The 25,070-nt window shown below is 33.1% G+C and overlaps 1 protein-coding gene across 14 annotated transcripts in view; it reads left to right on the top strand.

The window, feature by feature from the left end:
• VPS13B (vacuolar protein sorting 13 homolog B) overlaps positions 1-25,070 on the top strand; it is a 795,150-nt gene that overhangs the window by 111,967 nt on the left and 658,113 nt on the right. For 13 of the 14 annotated variants that reach the window (XM_089898526.1, XM_089898529.1, XM_089898532.1 and 10 more), the window contains 2 exons: positions 2,724-2,918; positions 10,712-10,836. In XM_089898526.1, coding sequence (XP_089754652.1) covers positions 2,724-2,918; positions 10,712-10,836 — 320 coding nt within the window. The remainder of the gene's footprint in view (positions 1-2,723; positions 2,919-10,711; positions 10,837-25,070) is intronic. The other variant, XM_089898534.1, reaches the window with a different exon arrangement.

Here is a 25,070-nt window from a genome sequence, read left to right as displayed (position 1 = left end):
TGTGATATTGTAAGAGGAAGTTGATTAAGTAATAGAATATAAGAATATCTGTCTATATATAATAGTTATCCATGATGAAGTTAAAGCAATGTAACTACGATTATTAATTCTTAGAAAATAATTTATATATATTATATAAATAAATAAATAGATTAAAAAAATAACCTCAAGCTAAGGTTCTATAAAGAAATGTTGAAGAGCATTTGCCTTGTTGTCAGACCATGTACAAGCTATGACACCTTAGGACACTGCTTTGTATCTCTAAGCCTTGTTTTCCTTTTCTGAAAAACAAAAGAAAATTATATTTTTCATGTAGGCTGACAGTCAGCCAGTAAAGAAGCAACAAGCCCTGATAGATTCAGATAGTTTATTACTTACATAGACAGCAAAAGCAAATCAGTAATGGTGTTGGCTTGCCTTGTCCCTTTCAGGACAACCCTGAATCTAGAGAGCCAAATGACCTGCAGGGCACATGGTAGGGTACCTTGTTGACAAGGATTCAGTTCCACACTGCAGCTAAGCAGTTATATAGCCTACAGCTGTACTCTGAGAGAGTAGATGGAAAGCCCCATGAATGAGGGATGCTGATGAGAAAATTCCCCCATAGCAGTGTTTCTCAAGATGAGAAGTCGACTGAGAAATGGTCTTTTAGCAGTTCTGCACAAGACCGCCTATTTTCCCCTGTTCTGATAATATCATAGGGTGCTCCACCAAGGCTTAGGTCTTGTGTGGTTTAGCCTTGCCTTGTGGGCTATGTGGATTTTAAGATTGTCTGGGTGCTGGCATAGAGCAGTTCCCCCAAAGTACCTAGCTCCTAGAATGATTTTGAATATTCAGTGAGATAATGCATGTAAACCATTTTGCACATATTAGGAACCCAGTGATTATTACTGTGTTTTTTAATGAGGACTTATTAGTTGCTTAATATTTTAGGTCTGTATACAATGTATTGCTTTCTGAGTCTGCCATATACGTATAAGGTATTATCTGTTATTTTTAATTTATTATTTTGGGGGTTATATGTCTTTTAATGGTGACATGATGATGATTATGGAAGTAAAAATTGTCCTAACTTTAAATAAAAAGAACTTATGGAAGTATGGCAGAGAATTAAGATACATCAGTTTCATTTTGTATATTTGCTCTCTATCAGCCACTCATAATTGTTCATTGTATTGCTGGGTAAAGAGATCATCTGGGGAAAATTTCAGTGGAGAAGAATTGAAATATGACAGTATATGCATGAACTTTAACTATGGTTAATAAGTTCAAGAAAGAGACAAAAAAGTGGAAGATTTCAAAAGACCTCAATCCATTAAAAAAAGAACGAAATGAAATTCTGGAGCTGAAAACTATAACACAAACTAGAAATAAAAGGATGGAAAAAGATACACCATTTAAGTGCTAATCAAAGGAAAGATAGAGTGGCTATTTTAATATCAGAAAATGTAGAGCTTAAGACAAGAGGTATTGATAGAAATAAAGAGTCATTCCATAATGATAAGTGTTAAAGAGTGAACAGTAGATAATTCTCAGAGATATGTTGAATGAAAGAAGGCAGACATGAGTATGTACTGTGTGATTCTGTTTAAATGAAGTCGAAGAACAGACAAAAGAATATTGGCCACCCCTGGTGGGGATTTGATATTACCTGAGAAGGGATATAGGAAACCCTTCTAGGGTGCTTGAAATGTGTGGTGGTTACATACATAACAATTTGTTGAACTCTATGTTTAAGATTTTGTGCTTTACTGTATATTATATCTCAATAATCCAAAATAAAGTCCCTTAGTAAAGTAATTGCTCAATATGTGATGGTTTAAAAATTATTAATGAGTCAAAAAGGAAGAACTTATTTTTAGGCACAGTGTTTCTCAATAATGGTACTGTTGGCTTTTTGGACTAGGGAAGTATTATGTAGTTTTACCATCTTTAGCCAATGCCTGCTAAATGCCAGTACTGTTCCCCTATTATTATGATAATGAAAGACAGATAAAACAATTAAACTGTTCTTTCCACACCTCTGGATGGAGGGTCATACTGTTCCTCATTGAGAGCTACAGGTATGGGAATAAGTTCAAGGGCTGGAAGGGGTGGCTTGCTAATTGGGTTCATACCCTGGACATGTTGAAATTTATCTGCATTTACTTGGAAGCTTAGAAAGATTCTGTAACGCTGAAAATATGAAGCCTACCTCGAGATTCTTAGGACTTTATGAGCCTTTAGCATGTTTAATATTAGTAGATATGATGTGGATCGGAAATTTTTCTGTCCTGCAAACTTTGCTTATTGTATCTTTCAGATTGTCTTGAGTAGTGCACTTAGTCGTTTAGTCATCTAAATGTGTATAAAGGGAAAGAAGATAAAGGCTCTGAAATATCTAGGATTTTTTTGTGTGTGTGAATTATTGAGCTTAAGAAAATACCTTCAATGTACTGAGGCACGTTGTGACAATATTCTAGTTGACTGAAAAAATAAAAAGCTTTAGCTAAAAGGGCATTGATAATTTCACAGTAAATAGGCATTCTTTGAAATCTGGGATATACCTAAAAATAGGTAGAAGGTGTTTCTATTTGGTTACAGTAAGAGAGTCCCATAGAAAGGCATCATTTCTAGGATGATTTGATATCACTGCATAATGTGTCACTCTGAAGCTTGTATAGAGGGCATTGCACATCAGTCACTTTCTCCTGAAATATAAAGTGAACACTATTATTTTCTAGAACTCAAGTAATTTCATGAATACTACAAACTTCCAGTCTCTTCGGCCTTTGCCATCCATTCAGATACTGGTGGATAAAATTAATCTGGAACATTCTGTGCCGATGTATGCTGAACATTTGGTGCATGTGGTCAGCAGCCTTACTCAGCCTTCTGATAATCTGCTTCATTATTGCTATGCACATTGCTACCTTAAGGTATGAAAAGTGAATTTTCTTGTGTATTATTAGTATTTCGTTGGCTTCGGGAGAATTAAATAAATCTTTTTTTTCTTGGAGTTGTAATTTTACAGAATTAGTACCCTGTAAGATGAGATTTAAATAAGATATGATAGGTATATTCATTATTCAGCATAATTAATATAAAAGTGTATCTATTTTAAAGATTTCTTCAATTATTTGGTGTTGATAGCTTGATATCCGTAAGATAATAGTAATTATAATTTTTGAAGATTGCGTATATCATTGATTATAAGCAATGTAAAAGAGCACTAAGGATGTTTTAAAAGATTCATGATTTCTTTGAGGTGAATATTTGTGAGAGACAATGTTTTATAAAGCAAGTTTAATACATTTTTTTTAGTCATTTTCCTCTTGTTGAATTCATGTTAATTTCTTAATGCCAAGGAAAACTTTATTACTTTAAATCAAGTTATGTAAAGTTAATTATTGGAGACTTTGCTCAGCTCTTCCATCTCTTTTTTTTTTTTTTAATAAATATGTGATACATCCCACCGTAGGTACTTACAAATAGATAAGCTCAGATGTTGAGTAATAAGTGTTTTTGCTAAGCAAATACACATGTATAATCTAAGTAGAGATAGCATGTACCTAATTAAATTCTGTTTTATGGACTAAAGGAAGCTATGTCAAGTTGAAATCAAGAATAAGTACTAAAGTGAGAGAGTGGCATGGACATATATATACACTACCAAACGTAAAATAGATAGCTAGTGGGAAGCAGCCGCATAGCACAGGGAGATCAGCTCCGTGCTTTGTGACCACCTAGAGGGGTGGGATAGGGAGGGTGGGAGGGAGGGAGATGCAAGAGGGAAGAGATATGGGGACATATGTATATGTATAACTGATTCACTTTGTTATAAAGCAGAAAGTGGAACACGATTGTAAAGCAATTATGCTCTAATAAAGATGTAAAAAAAAATACTAAAAATGCACTAAATTTTATGTAAAGTACTGAAAATTAGAGAACTCCAAAAATAGACTCCTGGCTTTATTGTTTCGTGCTTTATAGTTTGATGTTTTGAAGTTCTTAAATATTTGTGTCTTTTTTTTTTTTTTTTTTCCGGTACGCTGGCCTCTCACTGTCGCGGCCTCTCCCGCTGCGGAGCACAGGCTCCGGATGCGCAGGCTCAGCGGCCATGGCCCACGGGCCCAGTCGCTCCTCGGCATGCGGGATCTTCCCGGACTGGGACACGAACCCGTGTCCCCAGCATCGGCAGACGGACTCCCAACCACTGCGCCACCAGGGAAGCCCAATATTTGTGTCTTTGTAGAGTAAAAAGAAAGCAATTTAAAGATATTAGTTTTAGATCACCTCCAGGCATATTTAAATTGAAGGTGTTAAAATTTGATTGTTTTCAAACCATGTAGAGTGGAAAAACTCATCTTTTTCTAGATGTCCATGCAAAGCCCATTTTTAAGATGATGGAGAAGGAAATTCTACTTCCTTGATGGAGGAGTTGACAGTATTATGTTACAAAGGGGTTTGGACACAGGAAAGTATGATTCTTTGGACATAATTATTATAATGATCTGTAACAAGTGTTTTATGTCATGCGGAGAGTAGCAGAAGGTATTTTAGAAAGTTAGATACATACTTGAGCTTTTTTATTCACTCCCACAATTAATACACCAAGGTGTATGATTTTTTTTTTAATATTGGCACAACTTGAATATCAGGTTATATTGTTAAGATATTTGCCTTGTTTTATCAAAGCAAGTATAATTTTAGGCAGTTCTTTCCAAGGTATTCTACTTTCGTGGGATTCATTCATTTGGTAAATACTGAGTTCTTTCCATACTGCAGACACTCAGCATTAAAGATGAAACAGGCATGCCCTGTCCTCAAGGAAAATGGTCACCAAAGCTATTGGTCACCAATATGGTTGTCATTCATACTGACATAAAAGTTATTGGAATAGTTGTTTACCACTACTATTTGTTAATATGTTAAATGCTCACTTGAATTTCCAGGGAAATGTAAGAGTTACAGTGTAGTCTAGATAAAGTTTTGGTAAGTTTGACTACAGCTATAATGGTTAAGTTAAGTGTCCCAGGAAGTCAGGTGTTGGGCATAGTATAATATATGTAGAAAAACTTTTCATTGGTATTAACAATATTGAATACTCTCGGGGCTTCCCTGGTGGCGCAGTGGTTGAGAGTCCGCCTGCCGATGCAGGGGACACGGGTTCGTGCCCCGGTCCGGGAAGATCCCACATGCTGCAGAGCGGCTGGGCCCATGAGTCATGGCCGCTGAGCCTGTGCGTCCGGAGCCTGTGCTCCGCAACGGGAGAGGCCACAACAGTGAGAGGCCTGTGTACAGCAAAAAAAAAGAAAAAAAAAGAATATTGAATACTCTAAAAAATAAAGCCTTTAGTCTTGACCACTTGATTACATTAAAAAAAATTTCATTGCATTTCTGGTGCTTCTTCAGTGGCCTAGTACATTTTAAAAAAACTTTCAGGACTTGGTAGAGCGTTTTAGTTTTGTGACTGTTTGGAACTGGCGAAAAATACCGATTTGTTTTAAAGTTTCTAGCAGTTCATGTTACTTGGGATGATTACTGTAACCTTTGAGGAAGTTTTCAAAGTTTAATTTTCATTATTACAGTGTTGAAATATTACAGTGGAGGATTTAAATGTCTATTTCATGTGTCTTTGGCATTTTAGACTCAAGTAATTTTCAATTAAATACTCAAATAAATGCTTAAGTTTTAATTTTGTGTACGTAAATGTGACTGTATTGACTATTTGACAAAATAGTATATAGTTCCCACTTCATGTAATGAAGTTTATTAATTGAGAGTTGGCATGGAAGAAAACATGCAGGTGAAACTTTCATATGTCTTACCAAGTCCTCTGTATTTAAATGCTAAACCCATTTTTGAATAAGTGTGGCATCAAGTAGCTAAGACATTGAAAGGCACCTAAAGTTTGAAACATATATAAAAAATAAGTTAGTGAAAGCATTATGTAAACTATAGAAAAATGTATAGATTTAAGGCCTTTTACTTATAAGGATCAGCTATGGCAGATGCTTCAGAGAGATCAGAAAGGTTATAGTAGAATCAAAACCCTTTGAATTTTTTGGATTTGGGAGTTTTTGACCTCCAGTAAATAGTTTTCCCTGGGGGTTTCAAGGAATTGTGCTTTCACACATGGCTGGTGGATATATAATTGGTATCATTTTGGAGAGTGCTTTCGCAGAATCTAATAAATTTGAAAACACATCTACCTTACACCCATCCATTCCAATTTTCAATATATATACTATAGCAGGGGCCAGCAGACTTTTCTCTGAAGGTTCAGATAGTAAGTGTTTTAGGCTTTGTGGGCCAAGAGGAAAAATTTAGGGTATTGTGTAGGTACTTAAATAATAGAACAAATTTCCATGAATCTTGAGTGGACAGAATTCAAAATGTAAGATAGGACTCTTTTTTTGTAATACAGTTTTACTAATGAGAAGAAGGAATTCTTTTTCTTGGGATAACATTTCACCTAATAGGGGTTTCAACTTAGTATTCCCTGTCATCAGTTCAGTTATAAATGTACTTGTGTAAAAATTATTCTTAGTTTGTAGGTAGTACAAAAACAGACAGTGGTTAGAATTTGACCTGTATACTGTAGTTTGTTGACCCTTGTCCCAGAGAAATTTTTGCATATGCAGATATGTACAGCTAGAGGTCTATAAATACCCACATGGATAGCTCTCTGAGGCATAATTTTTGGTGGGAATGTCAGGAAGCATAATGGTATATATAGTATGATGCCATTTATGTAAATTAAGAAAACAAAATAGTGCTAAAGATTGTTCACAGATATAAAAGGGTTTATAAAGGTATAACAAAAGGGCGGGATACGTTCTGAACTCCTGAAAGTAGATTTGGGTGATCTGGGCATCTAGGCTTGGTGGGGATGCCAATGAGACTAGCGTGAGGGTCATGGATCACGTAAACTTTAGTTATGTTGTAAGGTTTTAAATAATTTTATTGAAATAATTTACATACCATAAATTCACCTTTTTTAAATAATAGAAATTAGTGATTTTTAATATTTTCACAGAGTTAAAGCAACCATCACCACTATCTAATTCCAGAACATTTTCATCACCCCAAAAAGAAACCATTAGTATTTACTCTCCATTGACTCCCCCTACCCCCTGTAAACACTAATCTCTTTCTGTCTCTATGTATTTGCCTATTCTGGATATTTCATATAAATGGAATCATACAACATATGGTTTTTTGTGGCTGGCTCCTTTCGCTTAGCATAATGTTTTTCAAGCTTCATCTATTCTGTAACATGTATCAGTACTTCATTACCTTTTTATGACTGAATAATGCATTGTTTAGATATATACTATATTTTGTTCATCCATTTATCTGGTTGGTGGACATTTGTGTTGATTCCAGTTCTTGGTTATTAAGAATAATATAGCTATGAACATTTCTGTATAGGTTTTTGTATAAACACAGGTTTCATTTCCCTTGGGTATATACCTAGGTGTCGAGCTGCCTGTTCTATGGTAACTGTATCTTTAACATTTTTAGGAACTGCCAAACTTTTTATTCCAAAGGGATTCTTGCATTGTTTTACTGTCCCACTAGTAGTGAATTAGGGTTCTTATTTCTCCACATCCTCACTGACACTTGTTACTACTGTCTTTTTGATTTTAATCATCTAGGTGGTTGTGAAGAGGTATCTCCTTATGGTTTTGATATATGTTTCCCTAGTGACTAATGATGTTGAGCATTTTTTTTTCATCTGCTTCTTGGCCATTTGTATATCTTCTTTGGAGAATATTCAAATATTTTGCCCATTTTAAAATGAAGTTATTTTGTCTTTTTTATTGTTGAGTTGTAAGCGTTCCTTGTGGATTCTGAAGGATTTTATTTCATTAAAAGTATAGGTGACAACATGACATTCATTTAAAAAATTCTGGGTGATGAAAAAAATTACTTATTTATTGTTTCCTTACTTAAATTGTTGGTGGAAAAAAATTAGGAGAAAATAGTTAATTTCTCTCCATAAGAAAAGAATATAAGTATCAGTTTCAGTCCAGTGTTTCTTTTTGTTTCAATGGATACATGAATAGAAACTAGATTTAGAGGGTTTAAGGAATGAGTAGGCAATGAAAAAAAAAGGTGGCATTTTCCAGCCTACTTTTTCAAGATTTTTGCTGATGACAGATGAGAAATGGAATTTTACTGATGGTTGGAGGGGAGAGGTAGTGATGAGAAAGATTGTTTTTTCTTTAAGAGTAAGTGGTGAATCAGCCATATTTTTTTGGAGAGGGGAAGCAGGGAATAGAGAGAGGAAGCAAGGCAGAGTGAAATTGTGAGCTAATAGATGAGCCAAATCAAATGAAACATCATATTGCTGTTCCAGCAATAGGTAATTATGAAGAAGTCCTTTATCCTTTTTAGACTTCATTTTTCCCATATGTAAAATGAGGTGATTTAGTTAAATTGTTTTCTTATTGGATTCTTTAAAAGGTGGCACTGCATATTTAACTTTCCATTTAATGTCATGTGTAAGTCATCTTAGTCAAGTTGGCATTTCCTTCAGCTAAAACTTCTATTAGTAGTTGCGCTTACTGCTTCGTACATTCTTGATGCCTCAAACTGTTGGTTTGCAGTGTTGTTAATAAGTATTTTTATTCTATTTCTGAATATATGAACAATCCTGGTGAAAACAACCTCAATTCATACTGTGCTGGTTTTCCTTTTTCTAGATAAAGTATTTGTAATCTTGGTCAAGGGTTGTTGACAAGTTATTTGGTTATATAGGTATTGTAAATCTGTGTGTCTTACTGCTGTGATTTAAAAGAGAGTTGAAATTGGTTATTTTGAAATAATTATTTTTGCTGGTTATTTTGAAATAATTATTTTTGATTTCACTGTAATTTATACTTGCTTGAATGTTCTCTGGAGTCATCTCTGGACAACATGTACATTTAGTAAAAGCTTAAAAAAATTACAGAATAATATGCAGGACCTTCCCCAAAGTCCTTTGCAGTTCTGCAGACAACCAGCAGGGGATCTCCTCAACACCCAGTTTCCATCTGACTACATTAATGATAGTGTCTGTGATTATACTGTTGGGACATTTATAGAGTATTAGAAGGTGACTTGAGAGAGTTCTTAGTTGAACACAGATAATCTAGTTTGATAAAGTATTACCCTGATTCATATTCTAGAAATATTTGGAGGTTGGGCATCGTTTGAATAATCATGCTTTGTATTAAGTGGTATTAATAATTGCAAATTTCAGAAACTTTTAAATATTGGCCCTTTCCGAGGAAATATGAAATGCTGAAATTGTACAGTGCCCAGAAGTTCTTTGCATGTAGTGTTGCTTAGAGCAAGTCTTCAAAGAATATAAATGTGGAAAACTTAATTTTTAAGGCTGATCAATTAAGTATTAGAAACATGCTTTTTTCTTTTTCTTCTCAGTTCTTTATTTCTTGCATCTTGGTTAATAGTGGGATTTATAGTAATCAATAGGTATATCACTTTCATTTTTCTTGATAGTAATTAAGTAGGTAGGCCCTTTGAAATGCAGTTTTTCTTTGAAAGTACAAAATTCTAACTAATGTTCATTTTCCAAAATGTTACTTCGTTCACTGAAAACCGACTTTACAGGAAAAGATTTGACATTGTCAGTTTGATGAATGGTAGGAGCAGAATAGCTTTTTGAAACTGTTTGGAAGCAGTTTAATATTACTTTCTAAGAAATTGATCATTAGTTTATGTTCATTAAATGAAAGTATTTTGTATTGGAAATTAGTTACTGAGGTATATTTTAAACATGTTTCACTGTAGAATTTAACAGCTAATATTAATCCTAGAGATAAGAAAGTTAGTGCTTTATAAACCCAAGGAATAAAAAATAATAATGAAACAAATGTTGGGGTTAAACGGCTTTTGCATGTTGTTGGAAAACAGTAACTCTTTGTTTTGTATCTCTGTGTGTCAGTGTTTCCTGTTTGAGACATTTACTTTATTGAAAATAATGGAAGAAGAAATATATTCAGTTCTCTGCAACGTTTCATGTAAAATGTGATGTTACATTGATTCTTCCTATTAAGGCAAATGTAGTTTTCAGGAATTTCAGGGAATGCTTATAAAATTTTTGAGTGTGACATGCTAGTTTTAAGTATAAACTTATAAAGAGTAATTTATGCCATGTACCAAATTTCCTGAGGTGAAAAACCTCAGCCCTACCATTATTTTCACAAAAGAAAGGGAAAAGATGTAACATTATTTAGGATATGTTTGGATATCCTTTTTGTGTGTGCATACTGTAAGTTGAAGGCAAAATACTTTCTAAGATTGTTTTTGTTGTAGTTAATGTTCTTTTAGGAATAAAATGATACAACAATGATTTATTAACAATATCTGTGATGTGCACAATGTAGTCAGTTTAACAGAGAATATGTGCATTTTAGCAGACAATAAAATGCTAAATGAGAGTTATGTATAGAAATAAAATGTGAAACCTAAAATTGGTCAAAAGAAGAGTAATCTTGCAGGGATATGAAAGAAATATTGTGTATTTAAATTTCTTAATTCTGACTTAGTTAATGTCAGATTTAATAGAAGAAAATGTTGATGTTTGGGAAGTGGAAAAAGACATCAGAACATATTTAGTGTGCAGCTGTTGTAGAGCAAATTGAAACTGACGTATTTCATCCTGTGCTTACTAAAACTTTGTCTCTGTGAACATTTGGATCTTTTCTTTTTGTTGCAGATATTTGGTTTCCAGGCAGGACTGACCTCTTTGGATTGTAGGGGATCTTACTGCATACCTGTACCGATTATTCCCTCTTTCAGCACTGCTCTTTATGGTAAACTTCTGAAACTGTCCACATGCTGGTAAGTATTGTGTTAAAGTATGGTTTATGGTAATTTTCACTTTTTATCTTAGGAGGGGAAAAAACCCAATCGTATCTGTCTTATGCCAGTGTGTTAGTTTTATATAAAACCTTAGAAAAATATGTGAAGTTAATACTTCATGTATCTTTTTTTTACTGAGACGTTAAAAATCTCTTTTAAATATCTGAAATCTATTAGGTTATAGTATTTGTGGTGGTGATAACTGTTGTTGGGGTAATAACTATCAATCCATATCGCAGCTATAGTAAAATGTTGCTTTTTCACATTGTATAGGAACTCCAGGGCAAGTACTTTTTTTTTTTTTTTTTTTTCTTTTTTGAGAGGTTACAAAGATTTTTTTAATAAGTTGCAAATAATATCAAGGCCAAAGTATTTTTCAACTAAGTAACAATTTCATGTGTATTCCTAACCACTGAGTAAAGTATATCCATGACATAGATTTAGTATATTTGACATGTCTGTTTACAGTCACTCTGCATTTGGGCAGAAACTGATTTTAGCCCTTACTTTCATTTAGTATTGGATTCCTTTATTTGGAGGTCATTCCTCCTGAATTAAAAGAGATTTATAGAAAGAGAGTCAATAGTTACTAATCATACCTTTTTCTTTTAGTTGAAAGCAGTGTTTTTAATATTAAAGAAATAATTGTTTAAGTGTATGAAATAAGATTTAAATAAATGAAATTATATTCTAGTGAAATATTTCTGTATTTTAATCATTTCAATTATTGGGAATACATCTTTGCTTTTTCCTCCTAATTAGTATTAAGCTTATTTTTGTAGGATGTATTTTCATTAGTTATTTATGAAAAGCAGCATAACTTTCAGAAAATAGTTTTGACTTCTTTATCTAAAGTACTTCATTTGTTAAAAATATAGTTCCTTTAATAATATATAACTTTTAAAATGAAATTTGTAAAGTAAATGCTAACATTTTCAAAGAAATTTGCCTGTTGATTCAGAAAATTAAAAAAATACAGAACTTGAAGTTAATTCAGTCTTGGAACCAGTTCTTCTATAAAGTGAAATCACTGTTAAATTACTTTATTCTTAATTTCTCTTGATAAGTTTAATTTTGTCCTTAGTCATCCATAGTCCTCATATGGCACTTATGCTGTGTAGAGATTCACTTTTCAACTTTTTATTATTGTTTACATGTTGCATTTGAGCCAAGTATTATATTCTGATCTATTACAAAATACCATGGGATATGCCCCAGTTGAGAAGTCAATATCAACTTTAATAGATATTTGTATCTGCTGATTTATTTATCACTCATGACCCTAAAAGTTTATTAGATACAATGCAGTTCACCGTGGGAAACACTTAAGTTCTTTTTAAAAATAAAACAGCCAAAATTTCCAAAGTGAATTATAGCCTTTTTATGAAAAAAGCTGAATATTTAAATAGGTAAGACTTATGTCAAGGATGTGTAAGGCTTACTCTAAATATTGCCAAATTTGGTTTAAAATATATCTGCTGACATCTAAATGAAAATATTCTAATTAAATACTAAAAGCATGAGATCACAGAATGCTAATATTTATTTGGATGTGATTTTCTTTTTTTGTAGTTAAGACCACTTCTACATTATTTCAGTGGTATTTTTGCTATGCTTTACAGAAGTATGTTGTTTTGAAATAGTTTCTTTAAATTGTTTTCCTTAGCAAATACAAAGTAAACTATAATTATTCTTAGCAGCTCTAAATTGAAAGTAATCAGTACAAAACTCAATAAATTGAGATGTATCTTAGTTAAATGAAATGAATAAAATACCAGATAAAATACATCATATAATACTTGAATTAAATAGAAATCATATGAGAACTGAGAATTCTATTTAACTGTTGCAGTGAGTGAGGATTATGTCAGCTCTGTCCCCATTCATGGTCTCTCCCTTCCTCAAATTATACAAGCTGTTTCATTTGGACTTTTAAAATTGACATTTCAGAGTTTCTTAAAGCACATTTATGAAGCTGTGTTTATATTTCATGCAGTAATGAGAAGAGCGTATTTACTACAGGCCACAGCATTTGAAACAAAGGCATTTTATAGCATATTGAAAATATTTTAGTTGGTACGTTTGAGTTAGTAATGAAAATCTAGATTTTACTTAAATCAGCAAAATAGTGTATAATTTTTGTTTTAAAATATTTCTAAATTGAGATATTAATTATGTATGAAGCTGCAAACAAATAATATTTAATTTAATCGGGTTTGGTAATTTTTAAAATGTGTGGCTTAAGTAACATTTAAAAAAAGTTATTTCTCTCCCATTTAAATGTTCATGTTAATATATTTTAACCTGAATGAGCAAGCTATTACAAAACTCCAGTTTCTTAGATTTTATTTTTTTTCAAAATACTTTGGTTACATTGTATCTTTCATTCTATATTACATAGTTTTCAAACATAAAAAAAATAAACTTTTCAAAAAAATTTTTTTCATTTTTTTATATCAGGTTAACTTTAGCTCTTTTAGTTCCTTCGAACAGGACTGAAATGTGTAGGGTGTGGTGAGAAAAGCAGTGACAAATAATAATTAATGACATAAATCTTGAGCAATTAATTTAAATTTTAACTTGACTCTTTTTTTGATATGAGATGTTTAAAAAAGGGCAGTAAATGGTTGGTTAAAGGACAATAAAGTATCATAGCACTGTTTTTGCTAGCAGGATTAAGCATTGGTCTACTGTCCATAGTTATATTATAAATTTCTACAGTGATAATGCTTTTAGGCTTTTAGATATATTCTTGGCCTTAACATTTTTTTCAAAACAGAGAAATGATAAACATTTCAACTCTTTCAAAATTTCTGATTTAAATATTAATATCTTATAGAAAAGTACATATATTATGGTGTTTCATAACTGAACTGAATGCTTGGTAACCAGCTGCAAGATCAAGAAACAGAATATTATCAGCATCCCAAAAGCCTCTCTCTTTCATCCTCCTCTAGTGTTAACCATTATCTAATAGCATATATTCTTGGATTTAATATAAATGGAAATCATACAACATATATTTCTTTTTTGACTGGTTCTGTCACTTAAAATAATTTGTCAGATTCGTCTATACTGTGTAATGTAGTTTTTAAGATAGTTTGCCTTTGTCACTATACAATGTTATATTGCATGAACATTGATGATTTACACATTCTTGATCTGCAGTTTTAATTTAAAAATAGGTGCCTGAAGTTTGTGTCAATTTCTTTTTTTATTCCTTTGCCATTTTTTCTTTCCCTTAAGATGCTTCAGTTGTATTAGGGGATATTAGATGTCATTAAATATTTTTCATTTTTCTGTGTCTTGATGGGCATTATGCTAAGTGTTGGGATTGGGGAAAGAATAAAGTAGAATGCAGTGAGGGTAAAAAATATCCCCTCACCAGGAAGACTTACAGTCTAGTAGGGGAGGACACAGACACAGATGAAAACAGTTGTCATTAAATTGCAAAATTGATGCTTAAGCAGAATGTCTTTCTTGTTAGTTTAAAAAAATTAGAGAATTTCTCTAGGACCTCAGGAATGGCTTCAGAGAAATGGCATTGGAATTGGGCTTTAATGGCTGAATCAGATACCCAGGTATTCAGAGGCTGGTTAGGGTGTAGAGGCTTCTAGGTGACAGTATTGTCTGGACAAAGTCAGGGTTAGTCCATTTAGATCTGTGAAGGGATACAGTGGGGGAGGAATTTGGAAGACTACTTTGGGCCTGGACTGGTACACAAATAAGGATGTCTACACTTTTTAATATGAACACTTAAAAATAGTTAAACCAGCTAATCAGATATTCATTAGTCACATTACTTTCTGATCAGGCTGTTAAACTACAACCATAATATAGTTTCAAGTTCACTTTCTCCTATAATTGAGGGTTCAAAAATATGATCTTATTTATAAATAAATTTTGGAAGTTCAGAGAAAAATTACTTTGGCTTAGAAAGTCATGGAGAGAATGGAGAAGGTAACTTTCAAGCAGGTTATTAAAGAATGGGTAGGATTTGAAAGAGAATACTGTACTTTTTTATACAGTGTTAGGCACTTAGTTTAACAAAGTTTTCATAACAACCCTGTGAGGTTAGGTGATATTCCCTCTTATAAAACTAAAAAAACTCAGAGAGGTTACATAACTTGTCCAAAGTCACATAGTGGCTAGACAAGGATTCTCATGGAGGGTTATTTGATTCCAAAGTCCTTGATCCCTTCCTTACCCGAAAGGAGTGAAGATATAAATTATCTTTTGTTAATCATCTTTGAAAAGCTCAATATACTTTCTTGCCTTATAGTAAATATGAATTTCCATGTGTAGAGAGGCTAGTTATGATAGTACGGCTAGTAAGTCTGAATTCTCCTAGTAGCAATTAATAGTATATAGATACTACTATGCTGCTAATCTCGTAGAATTGAAGTTTATTAGAGTTAGGTGGAATCTTAGGTATTATCTCAATTTCTGAGACTTTATGACATAGCTTTGATTTATGGTCATCTATCCGAGGCTTGAACATTTTATTCAAAGGGAGTTAGCTACTTTCTGAGGCAGCCAGATTCATTGTTGGGCAGCTCTAAAGCTCTTTCTCATATTGAATGAAAATCTGTTTCATGTTTCTTCCTTTTCATAATTATTGCTTATTTATGTCATGAGCCATTTTCATACTCATAGGAATGTGGGAAAACACGTATTTCTTTACAAGATTAAGGGATCCATCTAAGTATCCATTCCTTACTTAGCACAGTGCCAGATAACTTGGTTTTGACTAGTGAAGTTATTGAACAGTTTATTTGTGGGAGGAAGATGCTTCTGTGGAATCTGTGTTTGAGTTCAGTGTTAAATAGGAAATACAGGATTTGGTGCTAGTAGGTTCATGGTATTGATAGGGACAGGTAATCCTTTTGCCTCCCTGAAATGGAAACTGAAGCAGCCATTTTTCTGCTGTAACACCAGAATAAATGCTTTTAGCTTTAATGGAAGCTGGGCCCTTCAAGTATAACAAAAATGCCCATAATATTTATTAGCAAACAGAGAATAAGTAACCCACCCAACAGGACTGAAAATGGTGTTTGCTTAACTGCCCAGTTTGAGGCCTTAGGAACATAGAGTTGGGTGTTTTTGATGTTCCTGGAGATAGATCTTTTTAATTCCCTTGTTTCCAAAGCTGTGTTTATTTTCATCTGTCTGCTTTTGTGATTCAGATTCACATTCTCTGTAGCAGAATGTCTTAAAACTGGTAAAATTTAACTGAGATGTTAATTCTCTTATCTCCACTTGAGTGGCAGCAGCCTGATTTTCAGCTTTGGTTCTTCTGGCGTCTGGAATATGATTTCATGGAATGTTTTGAACTGAAAAGAGACACCGACATCATCTATTACAATCTTCTCATTTCAGAGATGAAAAAACTGAATCCCAGAGAGGTCAAGTTACTTAGTTAAGAGCACACAGTTAATATCAGTGCCTCGATTTGATTTTCATTTTCTTGATTCAGGGCTCCTTCAACTGTATCACACCGCTTTAAAAATTATTATTGTTTTAATTTTTATCATGGTAAAATTTACCATTTTAACCTTTTTTAAGTGTAAGTTCTGTGGCATTATGTACATTCACATTGTTGTGCTGCTGTTACCACTATTCATATTACCACTATCCAGAAATTTTATATTCTGTACCCATTAAAACAGTAACTCCCATTACTCCTTTCCTTCAGCTCCTGGTAACTACTATTTTACTTTCTGTCCCTATGAATTTGACTATTTTAGATGCCACATGTAAATGGAATCATTGAATATTTGTTCTTTTGTATTTGGTATATTTCATTTAGTGTAAAGTTTCAAGATTCATCCATGCTATAGAACATATCAAAATATCTTCCCCTCCCCCCTTCCCCCCTCCTTTCCTTCCTTTCATTCCTTTTTAAGTTTGAATAATATTTCATTGTATGTAAAGACCACATTTTGTTTATTTATGCATCAGTGGACATTTGGGTTATTGCTACCTTTTAGCTATTGTGAATAATGCTGCTGTGAACATGCATGTACAAATAATCTGTTCGAGTCCCTTCTTTCAGTTCTTTTGGGTATATACGTAGAAGTAGAATTGCTGAATCATATGATAATTCTATGTTTAATTTTTTGAGAAATTGCTATTCTGTTTTTCACAGTGACTGTACCATCATTCCCATCAACAGTGCACAAGGGTTCCAGTTTCTCCACTTCCTTACCAACTCTTATTTTCCATTTTTTGATGATAGCCATCCTATTGAATATAGAATTATATCTCATTGTGGTTTTCATTTGCATTTCTCTAATGATTATTGGTTTCTTTTGAAGTATAGTTTGCATACAATAGTATGTTAGTTTCAGATGCACAACATAGTGATTCAGCATTTAAATAAATTATGAAATGATCATGGTAAGTCTAGTGACCATGTTACCATACAAAGTTTTTACATTATTATTGATTATATACCTTATACTGTATATAAGTACCCATGACTTATTTATTTCATGACTGGAAGCTTGTACCTCTCAATCCCTTTTACCTGTTTCACCCAACCCCCTACTTCCACCATCTTTTCAAGTGCTTATTGGCCATTTATAATCATCTTTGGAGAAACATATATTTAAGTCCTTTGCCCATGTTTAAATTGGATTGTTTTTATTGTTGATTTGAAGGTGTTCCTTATATATTCTGTATATTAATCCCCTATTATATATATGTGATTTTGTAAATTTTTCATCCAATTCTGTGGGACTGCATTGCTTTTCAATGTTAAGTCTGTCTACTTTAACTCCAAAGCCAGAAGCTGAGTTTATCTCCTTTATATCATTTACTTTTTGTTTGAAATGCTAACTTTTAGATTTGACACAGTTTTTCTTAAGAATTGGTATAGCTTAAGCAAGTAAAACGTGGTAATGTGTTTATTTGGAATAGGTCTACTTAATTTGGGGAAGAGAAGAAAGAGATGAATTTGTTAGAATTCTTTGGGTTGTTTACAAGTTTATCTTCACAGTAGTTTTTGCTCTTACTGTTTGTGAGATGGCTTACTTATAATAGATTGTTTCTCTACAAAATGATTTTGTAACTTTTTGTGATATAGGGAGATCTTTTTCTGCTTAATTTTCTTCTCATGTTTTAAAGTTATATATCTGTTAAGCTCTGCAAAAGGTATAGTGCTTGACGTATGGAATTTATAAGTCTTTAGGTTATAGACAAGTTCAGTACTGCAAAATAAAATAAAAATTAAAACAAATGAACAAATGAAACAAATGAACAATTAAATCAAATGACCATTCAGCTCATTACTTTCTTTTATTCGGAATAGGTTAGGAGGACATAGAAGGTTTTAGAAATAGTAGGAAGGTTGGGTTCTTAGTACCTATTTTTAACACGAATTTATAAACACCTCATGGTTCCCATTCTGGGTGGACATATATATATGTCATGTTTTGAAATCCATATGCATATTTGCTTCATCACCTTTTTTATTAGCAATAAGACTTATTAATTATGGAAACTTTTTTAAAAAATAGGCAGTGCTAAAGGAATCCAAAATTATTTTCGTGAGTATTATTTATTAAAAAAAATGCTATCATAAGCCTAGTGCTCATTGCTATTCAATTTGAAATCAAAGAGAATATTGAAATATAGCTCTTTGAAGTATTATCAAATGGTAAATCAGTTCAGCCAAGGCACATACTCTGATTACAAATTATTTCTCTAGTGATAGATATTAACGTTGAGTTTAACAATCTGATGATAGAGAATATGTTTTAACAAATACAAGCAGATATGAACACTTACCTGTGTATAGTCACATAGCTAAACATTTCAGGATAGACTGGGATTCATATGTTAGTTTCTGAAAAATCCAGCATTGTTTGCTTTTTTGCTCTGTCACATCCTCTTGAAATGGACATACATTGCAGATACAGGTTTCTGTTTCAAAGATAGGTGAATCAAGTGAATGAAAGAGAGGCGAATCAAATATTTCTTCATCAAAGTAAGATTCAAACTTATCGAAATATGTGAATGGCATCTATTCCAATCAAATAGCTGTACAGTTCTTAAAAATTTACAGATCTTTTAAAGAAGCTTAGGGAAGTTTGAAACTGAGACATACAGCAATCTTCATTTGTCTTTGACTCAATTCATGCATTCATTTTGTGTGTCATCTTTGAATTTCCTTAGAAAATACATTTTTTTGTCCATCTGAAATTTTAGATTGAGCACACAAGAATGTCCTATCTTGTGAGACCCTAAGTGTGGGGTAAGTCCAAATTTTACAGCCTTAAAGGAAACAAAATATGCGTGCTTTATTTTATCTAATTAGCCTATACATTAGAGGTGGTTAAACGTGATCACAATGAAAATAGCCCATCTGATCAATTTCTCCATTACATCATATGGTAAATTTGATTTGGAAAGTCCATAGTGCAAACTGTTCTCATTGCAGTTTTCTTTTTTGATTTGGATAACTTGCTGAATTTTTTTTCTTTTTTCTTGTAATAGCTCCCTTTGTAGCAAATGGTTAGGTCTTACTTATATTGTGTACTAAGGTGCTGTATTTTTATATGAACTGTAATCTCAGGTCAGGCATACAACAGTGGACTCATGCTGGATGCTCTGTACTTAATGAAACTTAATCTTCCATATTATGGGATTCTGTGTTGTGTGACTTGCCCTATTTTGTTAATGTAGCCATTTTTTCATTATAAATCAAGCATTTCTTTGCATATTTCTTAGAATCTTTTTTTGTTTTGCTCATACTGTTTTTGTCTTCTACTGCCTTTTTTAAAATGCTTAATTCTTCTTTTGTGTCTTCATCGTGTTGATTAAAGTAGGGAAGGCTGACCAGAATAGACAGGATGCATATTTTCTTCAATTTTTGAACAATGTTCCCTAATCCGTTACAGTTTTTTTTTGAAACTCCAGGGAGCTTTTCCACTATGTTTGTCTGCCTTTTTGCATACTTGAGCTTGTTCTTTATTATTCATTCAGGTCTATTCCACAGATGGGTGATGAATGCCCACTGCATGCCATACACTCTGCAGGGCCTGGCTAGAGATGCACCAATAAACAAAATAGGCAAGATACCTGCCCTCATGTCAGCAGAGAATACACAATAGATTAAAGGAATTTTAAGGAGAGAAAAACTGCTTTAAGAAGCAGTGTATATTGTCTTTTAAAATCTAATTATAAAATTGTCCTTTTTGCTGTTTTGGGCCTTGGAAGGAGATGCTTACATAGTTTTTAACTGCATAATATTTTAACATTATTCAATATTTTTCTGTTAAATTTTATTAATGATTTATGTTTGAAGTGAAAACAATCTAATTAGTATTAAAGCAAACAGTGATTGGAACTGAAATATAGGTTCCTACAGATAAGTGAAAACTAATTGAATTAATAAACATTGTTTTTTTATTTTCCAGCTTTATATAAGCTTTTCTAAAAATTTGATTTCTCAGCAGTTATTTTAACATCTACACGGTCTCCAGTATTTATGGAGGTTAACTTATATTAAAGCCTTTAAGACCTATTTATAAAATGCACATATTTTTAAATTGTATCCTTGCTTTATACTCTTAACATCCACTCTTCTACATTATAATGTTTAGTGTGAATACACCTCAAAAATCCATAAAGTCCTTCTAATTAAAAGCTTTATTTATTGTATTAAGATAAATATGTTCATGTGAAGATATATTCTTTGACTACAAATTACTGAGATTAATTTTTCTGGCAGTACTTTCAGAATATCATTACTTTATCATCACAGCTCATGCTGATAGTTACTTTCTATATTCATTGAGAAATACTTGTATTTCTAATTTGCATATAATTTATATTTGAAAAACTCATGAACAGAGTTATTTTTCAACTTATGTGTCTATGTGAGAAATTTGTGAGAATTTTAATAATATAGATTTAATATTAATAATAATAGCATATGTGTGCCAGAAGCAGTGCTAAGTCTTGTATGCATTATCTCTTTAATCTTCATAGTAACGTTATGAGAGACATACTATTATATACATTTTATGCATATCTTTGTCTTAGCTTCTGAATACTAATACATCTATAAATAGTTAAGCTAGAATTCAATTTTAGGTTTATTTGAATCCAGACCCAAGATTAGCAGTTCCTTCCACCATTGATGAGAGAGTGTATTGCAAGTTGGCATTAAGATCGCATCCTTAGACATCATTTTATAGGAATAGCTTTGCTAACTTGTACTTATGTTATAGTTTTATTGAGGCATACTTTATATAATATAAAATTCACCCTTTTCACGTGTAGAGTTCAATGATTTCTAGTGACTTTACCGAGTGGTGCAACTGTTAACATAAATCAGTTTTAGAACATTTTCATCCCTCCAATAAGATCCCTCTTAATCCATTTACATTTAATCCCCATCTCCAGCCCTAGGTCATCACTAATCTTCTTTCTTTCTCCATATATTTATCTTTTCTGTCATGTAAATAGAATCATACAAAATGTGGTATCCTGTTTCTGGCTTTTTTCACTTACCATAATGTTTTTGAAGATCATTCTTGACACAGCATTGTCAGCAACTAACTTGTCTTTTATGCTACATCTCTATGTTGCTTTCTTTACCCGGGTAAAATGTATTGAGGCTTACAAATAACTGTCCTTACTGTTATCCAGAGATATTTAAATTCCAGAGTTGGATGAGGGGTTTTAAAACCTTGTTACAGTTGCTGCTGTTAACTGTGGTGTTCTAAGAATATCCTTTTGTGTCATTAGCCCCTTCTTCAATCTCAAGTAGACATAAACTTTTGCCATAATTTTTGAGAAATTATAGAGGTGGGGTTGGTGTTTGAACTCCTTCTTGCTCTGTGATTATTGGTATTAAAACTCATAAATACAGAATTTAATCTGTATCAGACTTGTCTGTCTTTCTCAGGGGGATGAATAGCTGGTAGTAGGTCCTTTTTTTTTTTTTTTAATCTTTGCTAAATTAACTCACTTTGAAAATGCCTAGTCTTGTCATTATAGCACTTTATGATTTTTGCATCTTGACTATTTTTATTTTTCACATCTGCATTTATGCCCCAGGACCTAGCATATAGTTGATTTTCAATAAATGTTAATTAAAATGAACCAAACTAGAATTTAATTAATTTAATAAATATTTTAAAATCTGTTAACTTAATCTTTTGAAGAGGACAGCAAAAAAGAACAGGTGTAGTCAATCATATTAATGTTTAAGGAAGAAAAGGTAGGCAAACTACCCAAACTCAGTTTCCTTTTTTTGTTCATCTTTACTTTTTTTTAAATAAGCGAAGCTCTAATATTCTAAAGCAACTATTCTTATAGATTCTAGCATCTAAAGAGAAATATAAGTTAAATGAACCATTCTTGAATATCTTATGTTTTTATTCTCTCTGATAAATGCAAACATTCAGATATATGAGTGCTCTTGGAGTTTCTATTTCTAGATGTTAGTTTCTTTTTAGTTTCACTATGTTTTTTCTTTTAACTATTTTTTTGGAGGAATAATATTTGAAGGTGAATACTTAATTTTTAATACTTAATTTATTTCTCAAAGTATTCTTATTTTATTCTCATAAACTCCCTGTGAGTACTTTTAAAAATTACAAAAATACTTAGGGGTCTGGTTACACCTGAAAATACTATATAACTGTAGCAAGCTTTCATAGTACTTTGGAGCTGTGTAGAATGTGGTTTATAAAGTTCTCTTTAATGGTTTATAATATTAATTATACCAGTGTTTTCAGTAACATTATTTTCATTTTAAAATTAGACTATAATTTAAATACAACAAAGTTCAACAATTTTATGTGACAACAATTCAGTGATTTTTGACAGATGTATGTAGTCATGTAGCCATCATCAAAATCAAGATATGGAACATTTCTATCACCCCCAAAATTTCTCTCTTGCATTCAGTTCCTTTTCCTCCCCCTGGAGTGTGTCAGCTTTTGGTGAGGGCAGTTGGCTCATGGTAAAGGTAATGGCCTATCTCGATTCCCTTGTTGTAGGCTGACCAGGGCATGACTGGCTGGCAGCTTGTTAGCTAGTTGCCCTGCAGATGCATCTTTTGCCCTGCATTCCTGCAGGAATGTTTGAAGCCGAAGAAGCCTGTCTGTGCGGTGCATTGCAGCACTCTGGCACCTGGCATCTGAGCTGTGGGACTCAAGCAGCCAATGGAGAGCACGGAGATTTCTTGCCGCGGCTGCCATAAAAATTTCTTAAAAACAAAACAAACAAAAAAACCCTTGGAGAGCTTGACATGTGTCCCTTGAAGTTGGGTGGCCACAACAACTATGTATGTCTCATATGTAAACAACTTCTAAAAGTCAAAGTCTGACTGGAGCTGCTCGTTTAAAAAGAGAAACATGAAGTCTGCAGAAGTCTGCAGTAGGAATGAGTCACTCATCTACCACGGGCGACCAGAGGTGCTTGTTTTTCAAGAGTCAGTCATGGCCCCTGCAGAACTGAGCTAGAGCTGAGTCCTCCTAAAAGGAACCCCACATGCGAGGCCTAAATGGATGGTGGACGTCAACTCAGTAGAGCGTCTTTTTGCGGTAGAAGCCAGGAGCTGAGGGAGGAGTCGCCTATGAGGAGAGAGTCGACTGTGGGAGGTCACAGGTTTTAAAAAAATATTTCAACCAAGAGCAACTTCAACAGAGAGTTTCTGATGGCAGTACCAGAAGGTTCTTCTACGCTTTCCTTTAAAATGGTAAATGACTTGATGAGCAACATTTTTAATGCAGAAAAGCGACACCTGCCAACAAGCTGTGAACAAACCAGCGCTAAACATGCAAGGTTATGGAGACGCCAAGAGCTAAACTATGAATTCCTAGCTTTAAAAATTCGAACTAAGGTTTCTGAGTGGAGAGCCTGTCGTTTTTCTGTGAGACTCATCTAGGTCTTATTTTCTGCGTGAGTAGAGGGCACTGGTGGTCTTCTAATGTCTAGGTCCGTGCAAGGCTAAATACCAAGACTTTATGAATAATTAAGGGCTTCCTATCAAAATGTTTGTTCAGCTTAAGGACAAAGGGTTTCTGTTTTCTGGTCTTAAGGAAGAATGCAAGGGTTTGATTGGCATAGAAAGGAATGTGGGGACATTGCCGAGAGGGAGCCAGGGGGAAGGGCCCTCACCTCCACGGTCAAGTGCCAGCAGTTGATCTGGGCCAGTGCCCAGGAGCCCCAAATCTGCCTCTAGTCTGGGGAGTTTGTTGGGAAGTAGGATTGGGCCTTTAAGACAATCTTGTGTGTACCTTGTCTGCTAAACTGACGATTGTTTACTAATACTCTTGCCTAAGTTATTTCACAAGGATTGCTCCCTGCTACACAGTGTTGAAATTACATTCAGAGATTTAAGAAAAAAAAAAAAGACATGAAGAACACAGCTACAAGTAAATAGCACTTATCTTTGTACTAGTTAGATTTTTCCCTTTGATTCTTTTAGCAAGGGCACAAAGAGCATGCAACATATGTTAACAACTGGAAAGTGTTGGTCCAATGAGAACAGGTTTCCTTCGATTTTGCTTTTGGAAAATTTGGTATTTTCAACATGCAATTTTATGATCAGTTGGGTATAAAGTTGTATAGGTAATTATCCATCTATTTCCCTTGTTAAAAGTTTTAAACTTAGTAAAGTTGTTTAGTGGTAGCCAAATGAACATTTATAATTCCTTCTTAGATTATTGCCTTTAAATTTAAATTTCGGCACTGTAGAATATGACTATAAGACTTACATCTCTTTCTATGAGAAGAAGAATATTAATAGTAGCCTTTTCTCAGTATTTGGTTTTACCTATGTACAACAGTGGGAGACATTTTGTACTGTCTCGATGTCAGTATATAATATGACAACATCTTATATTAGTGACAATATCTTTTAAATACATCTGTGTTTCATTATTTTTTTGGGACTGAAACTTGAGTATATTCAAAAGAATTCTAAGTTGTTAGTATACAGTGTATTTATTAAAAGAGAAATCTCTTGGTTAGAAATCACTAAATTTAGTCTAAGTGTTGTTTTTGTTTTTAATAATTGCCTCTGAATTTCTTTCCTGTGTTTGATGATTTAATCTCTTTTAATATACTAACTTGAAATATAGGAACAAATAATCATTGGAGGTCCCTGTGCTCAAAAGATCATACAGTGCATAGTTAGTAGAAGAAGAAAATCTCCAAGAACAACATTGTAATACTCTTGTGTAGCATTT

The sequence above is a fragment of the Delphinapterus leucas genome, chromosome 17 (assembly GCF_059928025.1).
Source record: "Delphinapterus leucas isolate spDelLeu-1000000601 "Yukka" chromosome 17, BTC_Dleu_Yukka2, whole genome shotgun sequence".
NCBI classification, from domain to species: domain Eukaryota; kingdom Metazoa; phylum Chordata; class Mammalia; order Artiodactyla; family Monodontidae; genus Delphinapterus; species Delphinapterus leucas.
The sequence above is the reverse complement of the archived record's forward strand: the minus strand, read 5'-3'. Positions and strand labels throughout refer to the sequence as shown.